Raw genomic sequence first — 10,127 nt, forward strand, 5'->3', positions numbered from 1 at the left:
ACAGCCCCATCAGACTGGAATGACCTGCCTAACACTCAGATCTTTTATTTCTTTTCATGTCGTCCAACACTGTCTGTTAACCTCAACCATCTTTGTTCCCTTAAGTTTGATTGTATTTACTCTTCAAGTTTCATTACTATTTTAGCTCTCGTCTCTATTTTCAGCCATGCTGGCAGGGTGGCAATAACAGTGGGTCTGACCCTCACACTTTGGTGCAGACTCAAATATCTTCACCATTTGTCTTGTTTCCTCTATTATTAAGCTTAAATGCTTAATTTCTGACTATTATTACGTACAGCATGGCAGCTGTTCATCAATTTGATATCTCAGTTTCATGCACCTGATTCTTGTGGAAGTGTGTGCATGTAGTTTAGGCTTGTGAAAAACCAAAGCTCTTTATCTATTGTAAAATCTTGAGACAAAATAGGTCTCACCTGCACCTACGACTCACTGAGATTTCCCAAATGTACAGATATTTAAATCCCACCATTCCTCTGGAAAACCAAATAATATTTCATCCAAAAACAGCAACATCAGGTGAGGTGGTTATGTGGGTTTTATTACATTCATAGACAATTATTACCAGGACGTTACTGCCAGGAACAGTAGTCACAACAAATAACATCACCTTCAGGTTATTAAAAGTTATGACTACGTCACAAAGCCTATGTTGAATAATTCACTTCATCTCTTGCTGCTACATTTGGCCACGTTAGGTGGTCACATGCAGTAAGAGCTTCTTTGTGTTAACAGAGAGCCACCTTGTGGAAAAATGAGGAAGTCCATATAGAGGAATGGAAAGCAATCACCTCGACTGAGACTGATGCTGTACATGTATACGCATATTTGTATATGTAAGAGTTTATTTACAACTGATGAATGGTATTAATACAAGATAACAAAGTAAAACTAATGGAAAGATTGAGTTCAAGTGCACACAAGGAAATATTCACCTTATTCCCTGTTTTTATTACATATACTCACCTGCATCATCCTAAATCTCCCTGACTACTCAATCTAACGGGAGCCCATGAGTGGCTTCAGCCAGCCAAGGTAGCGTGATACTTTCTGGAAGATGTAGCCTTTGCCGCACTCGGCCCCCGGCGGCTGGCTCACCACCCCAGTGAGAAAGAACACCTCCCTGTACAGGGTGAGCAAGGGGCTGCCGGAGCTCATGGTGCAGTCTGCATTGGCCCGAGGGACAGTGCAGCCCATTTTATTGGTCATCAGGTTGGGGTGAGTCTCCAGACACTGAGTCAGTTGGTTGTATGCCAAGTGGTTAAGGGTGAGCGGGCCCTCGAAAGCAGATACCTGTTTGGGCTCTTTCCAGCCGGTGACCACGGCGGGGAACTCGCCAGTCATCAAGATGCTCTCAGTGAAGTCCCGTTCTGGCAGACAGGCAGCAATTACATTTCTCTTAAAGATGATGCGGTCGCGGAGCTCAATCACAGCCAGGTCATTTTCAGGACGACCCTCCACATAGCGCGGGTGGACGTGAACTATTTTTACGTACAGTGTCTGCTCTCCATCTTGAAAGTTGGTGCTGCTTTTGCCTGAGGAAGAATAAGGAAATTAAGACATTCAGGATGGTGTTTCCCAAACTCATGCACACATATGCTGCAGACATACATTGAAGCACAGATAATCTCCTGAAATTATCCGGAGGGGCTGTATGTAAGAATGTAAGTCTTCAGTCAGTTGCTGTGGATATTCCTGCCAGCCCTATAGTAAAAGGTCCAGAGAATGACCGAGCAAAAATGCAAAATTGCAAAAATGTACATTACACACAGTAAGTAATTTTGAGCTACAGTCTTTTTTTTAAGTGTTTATTCAAAAATGTGTTTGGATTGAAATGTGTTATAAATCTTTTTTGGGAGCTTGCATGATTGTCTTTTGTCCTTTGTCCAACTGCACAACCTCGTTGCATTGGAAATGGAACCATTCTCATGGTACATCAGAGTATTTGCTTTGTGTATTTTTATCTTTTTTATTCCTTGCTGTTGGGGAGTTGTGATAATGTGTTCAGTCTGCTCACCGACGGCCACCTGGAAGGTGCTGTATTTGTTTGCACACTGAGCTGAAGTCAAGACCAGGTTCTCCTTCAGAATGACTCCGCTGCAGAAACCTGCCGACTCTGAACTCTTCAGGAGAGCCTGCAAACAACATGATGAATATCAGACACACCTAAAGGAATGCCAGTGATGTGTTACAGTGTGCGTGAGTTCCTACCTGCCAGGGACACTCTGTGGAAGTACAGCTTAGTCCCTCAAAGTTGCTGCGGGTGTTGCTGGATTGTCTGTCATTCCACCGACTCAGACTGTTCACTTTACCACAGGGGAAAGTGACTGAAAGGAGATTGCAAAACGGTTGATGATTACTTCTCTCCCATCAGGTCATCATTAGGTTATTTCTCAATCTCTCAGACGTACCTGCAGCCTCACACTTATTCCTGTCCGTTCGGCTGAGCTTCCATCCACGGGCACAGGAACACTGGTAGGATGTGTAGTCTGGTTTACAGAACTGGGAGCAGCCCTTGTTCTTTTCCAGGGAGCACAGCGTCTGGTCTGCACCGTGGAAACAGAGAGCGGAGGATATCAGCACTCACACACCAGCTGAAGAGCAAATGAACAATGATGATCACACACAACTTGGATCTCCTCCTCACCGTTTTCACAGTGGACGCCCGTGAAACCCGACTTGCAGACGCAGTCGTAGCCTCCCACGCTATCAGAACACAGCGCTCCATTCTTGCAGGGGTTCTCTGCACACTGGTCTCCATCTAAGCACACAGACAGCGAGTCTGAGAAGATCCAATGCACTACTAATGGCTGTACAGCAATGGAAAATCATTTAACCACAGCACTTACCAATGTAGACAGACCAGAAGATATCCTGCAGGAGAAAACATGCAAGATAAGTGCGCAGTTGAAGCTGCAGAGTGTCTTTCTCTGTCATGTACACGGTGCATTAATGAAACACTAGGAGATAATAAACAAGCAAGGCAGGGCTTCATATGAGAATGTCTGCAGCTCACCGTGCGGTACGAGTCCTGGAAGAACCTTCTGGCCTCCTCGTAGGAGCAAACTTTCTCCATGCAAGCCTGCTCCAGGCTGGAAGACCGGCCAGGGTTACTGCCGTCGACATTCCTCTTCTCACGGGAGATCACGGCACTCGCCTGCTGCTTATCCAAAAACACTGGAGAAAAAGTTGATGTCTCAGCTGCTGGTTTACGCACAGCTGAACTACAGACTGAGGTTTGAACCAGTTTGTTTACACAGATTCAGCGTCAAGCAGATTCACTAGGACCAGATTAACAACTTGTGTTATTACTGTATTACTTTTGACTCATTTTGCCTGTTCACACAACAAAGACTAAGACCTGTTTGCGTATTTAAAACGAATTCTTCACAGTCACAGTTTGCCCTTTTCCTTACTAAGATTCAAACAAAACCACACTGCATATATTCCTCATGCAGAGACTGACATCTTCTCTCTCTCCCCTCTCTCTACAGCTCAGACTACCACCTCTGTTTTTGAGCAGTTTCATCTGGCTCCTCACCTTTTTGGGGCGTCTGAATGGCTGCCACAGCCCCTGCCAGGAGACACAGCAGGGCGGCAGATTTGGTGGAGGAGCCCATGGTGACACTGAGGCAAGGTCGGTGCTGCAGGGATCAATGTGTGCTCTTAAAAACAGATATGAAACACAGGGTGATCTGTATAAGGCGATGAAGTGAAGAAAATGTTTGATTGAATTAGAATGTTCTCGGATATAAAAATACACAAATTATGGTAAGAGACGAGTGCCACTTTCTAAGGCACCATTTATAGAGGGTTTTTAAGCTATAATCAAAAAAAGTTAATTACTCAAAGCATATAAGAGCATTTGTGTTGCCAGATTTGGAAATTATTCGTCTAGAGTCACTCTTAAGAAAGGTCTTTCATTCATTAGGGAGAACAAACCAAGTGACTGCTTGAACACTAATCCTCTGGAAAACATCCAGACCAAGTTATTAACATTAACAGCTCTGGACATATACTGGTATAAACATGGTTTATGGATATATGTTAAATGTAGGGTCTTGAATACAGCACAGCTGTAGAGAGAGCAATAGCAAATGTGAAATGATGATTATGCGCGAGTGACTCTTGCCACATTTTTATTTTGAAAAAACAATTGATGTTTTCCGTTCATATGCTTTTTGTGATAATTGTAGGTAAACCCTTGATGACCTTAGGCTTTCACGCAATGTTGCAGAACGTTATTAAAAAGTCTCTACTGAGCAATTAGCTACAATTACTCAGGCATCTGAAATTATACATTAAGTTTGTAGCTGTAAATAAATGTGACTGAGCAGTTCACTTATGTTCTGGGGGTCCTGCAGCGTTTTGCAGAAGGTGGTCTCCCTAATCAATTTGAGAGCTAAAATGAAAAGCAAATACTGCTACTAGAGGGGGATTTTCCATGATCTGGCAACCTGAAGAGTTGCTCGATCTATAATTCAGTCAGCCACTTCATTAGATTGTAGAAGTAATGTGGTCAGTTGGTGTAACTGGTTTGTGTCAACCAGTATCTTTCATAGAAGCTTTGAAAACAAGTTTTTAAAACATCTATGTGTATATTTGTCACTGATCCTGGTGCAGCCACTAATCCCCCAGTTTACCATCTCTTTATAAACTGTTAGTAAGAGATACTCACATGGAACTGAGAAGCAATTATCATTATTATTATTATCGCATTATTACGTATTGAATTTACACAGCAACGATGTGAAAGAAGAAATATAAGAAGCCTCATAAACACATGAGATACACAAGAATGAGATGACAACAAAATGAGATAATATAACACAATATACATTTTACATCTATGATTTTAAAACAAGTTAGATTACATTTTTGAATTTCCTCATGACGCCAACCATTTGTCACTGACCATACAGCAGCCACTAATCTTATAAACTCGATTATTATTTGTATTCATTATGAATTAATTAATTAATTCATGATTCATCTGAAGATCACTGGGCCTCACACACGCTGTTTGTTTGCCTGAGTGTGAACTCACTGTGTCTCTGGTGTGATGATGATCTGGTGGGTACAGTGTGTTTCAACCTATAATATAAACTCTACGGTTTCAACCGACGCGTTGTGCGTGCGGAGCCTTTAGCCTGCAGATAGCATTAGCTCGTGTGCTGCGACAAAAACAAAAGATGGGGCCAGTTCCGCTGCAACACACATACGCAGGGATCGTGATGCAGCGTTTCATGCAGTGTCGCATCAAAACAACCAGTCACACGTCTGAGGGCGGGTCACGACGACAACAACAACAACAACAATAACAACAACAGCCGCTGGATCAGCTGTGGTGTTTGCTACCTACCGTCTGATCCCTTCTCTGGTCCCTGAACGCGCCGCAGCCTCTTGCACGGGTCGGGCCTGTGGATGATGGTGGATCCAGAGTGACGGAGGATGATGATGATCACACACAAGCCTGCCCACTCACTCACTGTTTACTGCCCCTGGAGGATGTAATCACAGTGGGTAGACACGTGGGGGCGCTGCAGGACAGAGCTGACTCTTGCCGGCACAGCACACTGGGTTTATGTTGCCCTGTCTGCAGCACACACGACAGTTGAATTTACCCAGCAACGATGTGAAAGAAGAGATTTAAGAAAGATAAGATATATGTTCATATTCAAGTCAGGATGAGATCAGATGAGATAAGAAAAGAAAAGATGAAATGAAGTTTACACTCACTCATCTGAAAGAAAAAATGAAGTTCCTGTTAAAGGAATAGTTCACAGAAAAATGAAAATTCACTCATTATCTACTAGCACTATGCAGATGGTGGGGTGGGTGAAGTGTGTGAGTCCACGAAACACTGTTGGAGTTTCAGGGGTAAACAGCGTTGCAGCCGAATCCAATACAATTGAAGTAACTGGCGACCAATTCTACCAATGTAAAAAAACATGAAATGCCTCCATACTGCTCCTGTGGTGTCATCCAAGTGTCTTTAAGCCCTGACATTTAAATTCGACTCGCATCATTGACACCACGTTTTCAGCCTAAATGTCCTCTGTCATCCTCCTCCGGAGCCGCGTTCACTTTTTTAGCGAGGTGCAGGTTAGCCGGTTAGCATCCCCCCTTGGGGGATCAATAAAGTATATCTTCTTCTTCTGATTCTTACTTCTGGTAGAGGATATTTACAAAAATAAAAGTGAAACAGAAAATGGACTAAAAATTAGACAGTGTGTCATAAAGAGAGCTGCAGAGTTAATACGAAGGTGAATCATGGGATATACCTTTAAGGCAAATAGACGCAGTGTTTGATTTGAGCCCATTTTTATTTTGCCCTCAGGATTTTATTGCTGACATTCTCGCTACGGTGGTTCTCAACCTTTGGGTTGGAACTGCCACACGAGTCTATTGATACATTCAACCAGTGTGTAAAGGGAGAAAGGAAAAATTAGTTGCATGAAAATAATAAATATTAGTGTGACTTTTGTCAAATTTTTTTTTCTACTGGACACTTTCACATCTCAGGCCTCTAAAAATCCTTCTGATTAATAAAAAATCAGCTCAGGATCTCCTCTCATGTACAGGCTGATAAAACAAAATGTGATGCCATCTGCTGTGATCAATAACAGAAGCCAAACAAACACTCATCAGTCTCGACAACAGCAAACAGCCAATGGCCAGATTGGGGCTTTACATAAATCAGCTGGAGCAGACAAGTGAAAATCACAGTGGACAGGAGGATTAGATGGAAACTGTTGACAAACTGAGAGCAGAGATGACGTTTGAATGAGTAACATCTTAAAAACTGAATATCTACAGCAAAAAATGAACACAAGAGGGGTTATGAGCCCGTATTTAGTCTTGTTGCATATTTAAAACCAATTTACTGGTGAAAATAATTTTTATTGGCCGTGATGACCCCAAACTGACTGATGGGAGCGGCTGAATCCGGAACATCAAAGCTTCGCTCTCCAAAGCCAAAGTTGCTCCTCAGTGGCCTTTTTCAATGGGATTGTTTGTGAGAACAATGTAATTTGCAGACAGGGCCTTGGGGCTTTAGTCTCAGCTGCAGCCGTGTTAACTGTCTCCATTTCCCAAGTCTAATGACAGAGGTATTATAAAAACCTGCTCAGACCAGCTGGTCCCCAATGCAGGACAGGGGCAAGAGCTGGACTGCCCAGTCCGGAGAGACCCTGCACCAGCCCCCTGGTGTTGGGAGAGTGCAGGGACGGCCTGCCCTGGCCTGCTGAGCTAGATGTGTAAATTACTAAGATTCTGCTCATTTCCTGTCTGAATATATTTGGTCTGAGGCGACCAAGTGGCGAAATCTAAATTTGGTGTTGACTCTCAGACTGTGGCAGCTCCCGAAAAATGAAGCCAAAGCTTCTCCATTGCCACCTGGAGGTTGGCTGTTGTATAGGCCATAAACCCTGCCTCCTCCATGTTAATGAATGGGACATGAACCGAACTAAAAATATATAGTTTGGTCCAACATGGGTTAGGGTTAGGGTCCAAAGAATTTTTTTTTCTCAATAATGGTTTCTGTTATTCTAGGTAGTCTTGTCAGACCTTCCAGTGAGTTTGGTTTTAATAATTCATTTTATTCTCTAAAAAGACGGTGAAAAATCATGAGTGACAGGTGAGACTGACTTTGCAATTGGTTGAGTGAGATATCGCTAGCGTGGCTCCAACACAATGCAAAAATCACAGCGTTCCTCTCCTGTTTTGGCTTTTTATGATGACTGTGGCAGGTCGTGTCATACATCTCTCTATACAGTCTAACATCTGTTTTTTATTGACTTGAAATCATGTCATTTTGTTCAGTACATGCTGGCTTTCCAACAACAGCAGTATAAAAAAGCTCCTCCAGTCATCCATCCATCCCTTATGTTTTATTTAACATCCTGCAGTTGTATTGTCTCTCTCCCTCTTTCTCTCACTGTTGTTCCTGTTTCTTCCCAATCCTCATTATCCGTCAGGCGCCGGCTCTTATTTGGACGAGAGCAGGAACAAAAGAGCAGCACGGCGCTCACGTGTGACCTCGCTGACACATTCGTCTTCAAATACAGAGTCCAATTTTGCAGGCACACTAAACAAACAGGCCATAAACAAACAGGCCAGCCATCACAGACGACATCCATAATTAATGCTACCTGATACTTGACAACTTTCTGATGGATTTAACAGGCTGCTGTGACAAATTCCCCGGGACTCCCTGCACGCTGGAGTTTCCATTATTCTCCCTTGTGTTTCGTCTGTTGGTTCTCTTCTTTCTTGAAATGTTAGCAGCATGTGTTAAAGATGGCAGTCCATCTGTTCACCGCTTCTTTGGTCCAGACGGAAACAGCTCAACAAGTAGAAATACCTCCACCAAGGCCCAACAGTCCCCTCGTGAAACCACGTTTAAATTCACCAGATCCTGATTTTTATTTGGATCTGCAACAAACTACACTCACACATAGATATCAGTCCCCTAAACGAGCCTGGTTTGGGTTCATCTTAACCAATCAATGATTCTCTGTGAAATCAATGGAAACGTGTGTCCAACCATTTCTTTAACCCATTCTTTTACTTGATGATTTCCTGCGTCTATCATTTTTTGACCAAACGATGCCCTCTCTTATATGATGAAAGCCTCGACTCAAGTGGGATGGAAAAAATACATAGTTGTTTTCAGACATGAACTCTAGAGGATGTCCGTGGAATTGATTCAAGAACAACAACTCAATGGGAGATTCTCTTCTCAGACGTGTTCATAACAACACAGAAATCTCCAGAGCACTAGTGAGGGTTGGTGCAGCAGGCAGAGATTTTTGTTTACAGCACATCAACACCAGCATCCGCTCTTATCACCAAAAACTCTCTTTATATCTGTGTCTTCTATGTGTATGGTAATGCTTTTTCATCTGAAAATGTAGCTTTCTTAAAATGCGTGTTAAAAATGTCATCAACACATCCACTCACTCAGCTCCTCTGGGATTTAAGCTGACTTTTTCTAGGGGGATGGCCGGAGAAGTCCACACGAAGTGCGGAGGCTCTCACTCAGACATTTTCTGTTCACACTGCACCTCCTTTGTAGAATATCCAGAAGTTCTCTGGGGTTCAGTGCAAGTCTGAAAGCAGCTTTATGTGCATTGTACATTATGACAGTACTTCATATGAATAAGCTCAGACCACGCAGGCCCTTTGTCTTGTTCCCCTTGTTGTCATTTCATAGTGTTAACATCCAGTGGTCTTTATATTCAATGACCGCACATAATTAACTCGGTGATGAAATAGAGGCACCACACAGATCTGCTCTGTTCTGCTTGGTAACAAACCATAAACGTCAACATGGCTCACAATTACAGTGGCTTTTGAAGCAATAACACCAAAGCACGTGTTTGGTTTTGCACATTTGTGCATGTGATCGCTCAGTTCAGAGGAGCTGCAGTGTGAGGTCCCCTGACAATGTCTGTAATGATGATGTAATGGATTAATAACACACATGCAAACGGAACCTGTCTCTCTGTGACACATACACACACTGCCTGACCTCATACACACATGTGCAGGTCGAGTGGAAGCATGGCCACGAAACACAACAACCATAACCTGCCCTGGTTTGGAGCTGAAGAGTAACACCACTTTATAGTTACACATCAGAAATACTCTCACACGCACGCACAGTATCTGTATATCGGATCCAACTGCACATGACAACCCACACACAACACAATCGCGCTCACATCAAAGCGCCACAAGATTACACGTAATTGAGTTTGTGTGACAAGGACCAATGATGATGTTGTATTAAGTACTGCAGAGCAGGCAGGCACAGCCCCTGTGGGGGTCTTTCACAGCTACTCGCTCTATTCTTGAAGGATCACCTTCCTCTGTCCCACATTTCTCCATTATCAATTCACGTCAGCAGGCCATATTTTATTTAACACTTAATAGTGGCACTCCTCTCCCTGCGTCCCTGCAGCTCATTTGTTCACATGTAGGGGAAAAGAATTAAGGGCGCGTGATTGCTCCTTTCCACTCCTCTTGCTTACTCTCGCTCCTTCCCACATTTCCTTTGCTCCTTCGAACCGACTCAAGTGCAGAAACAGGTCAGAGAATATTGC

At 43.2% G+C, this 10,127-nt stretch overlaps 1 protein-coding gene across 3 annotated transcripts; it reads right to left on the reverse strand.

The window, feature by feature from the left end:
* Positions 1-538: 538 nt before the first annotated feature.
* Positions 539-5,520, reverse strand: proza (protein Z, vitamin K-dependent plasma glycoprotein a). 3 transcript variants are annotated; one of them, XM_020107496.2, is made up of 9 exons: positions 5,381-5,520; positions 3,560-3,683; positions 3,035-3,195; positions 2,868-2,892; positions 2,666-2,779; positions 2,430-2,564; positions 2,230-2,345; positions 2,036-2,153; positions 539-1,553 (listed from the first exon to the last, which is right to left on the reverse strand). In XM_020107496.2, exons 2-9 carry the CDS (start codon positions 3,636-3,638, stop codon positions 1,018-1,020), a joined length of 1,284 nt encoding a protein of 427 aa, XP_019963055.2. In that variant the 5' UTR covers positions 3,639-3,683; positions 5,381-5,520; the 3' UTR covers positions 539-1,017. The 3 variants fall into 3 exon arrangements, with proteins under 3 accessions (XP_019963055.2, XP_019963057.2, XP_019963056.2); XM_020107498.2 differs by having other exon boundaries at positions 3,560-3,662; positions 5,381-5,514; XM_020107497.2 differs by having other exon boundaries at positions 3,560-3,713; positions 5,381-5,450.
* Positions 5,521-10,127: the final 4,607 nt, after the last annotated feature.

This window comes from Paralichthys olivaceus, chromosome 5, assembly GCF_024713975.1.
Source record: "Paralichthys olivaceus isolate ysfri-2021 chromosome 5, ASM2471397v2, whole genome shotgun sequence".
In the NCBI taxonomy this organism is placed as follows: Eukaryota; Metazoa; Chordata; class Actinopteri; order Pleuronectiformes; family Paralichthyidae; genus Paralichthys; species Paralichthys olivaceus.

Excerpts from the sequence above, each read along its gene's own strand:
- proza (XM_020107496.2), bottom strand. The coding sequence starts at position 3,638 with ATGGGCTCCTCCACCAAATCTGCCGCCCTGCTGTGTCTCCTGGCAGGG. Across the intron at positions 2,780-2,867 it reads CTTCTGGTCTGTCTACATTG|ATGGAGACCAGTGTGCAGAG; the intron begins GTAAGTGCTGTG and ends CTGTGTGCTTAG. Across the intron at positions 2,346-2,429 it reads GAATAAGTGTGAGGCTGCAG|TCACTTTCCCCTGTGGTAAA; the intron begins GTACGTCTGAGA and ends ATCTCCTTTCAG.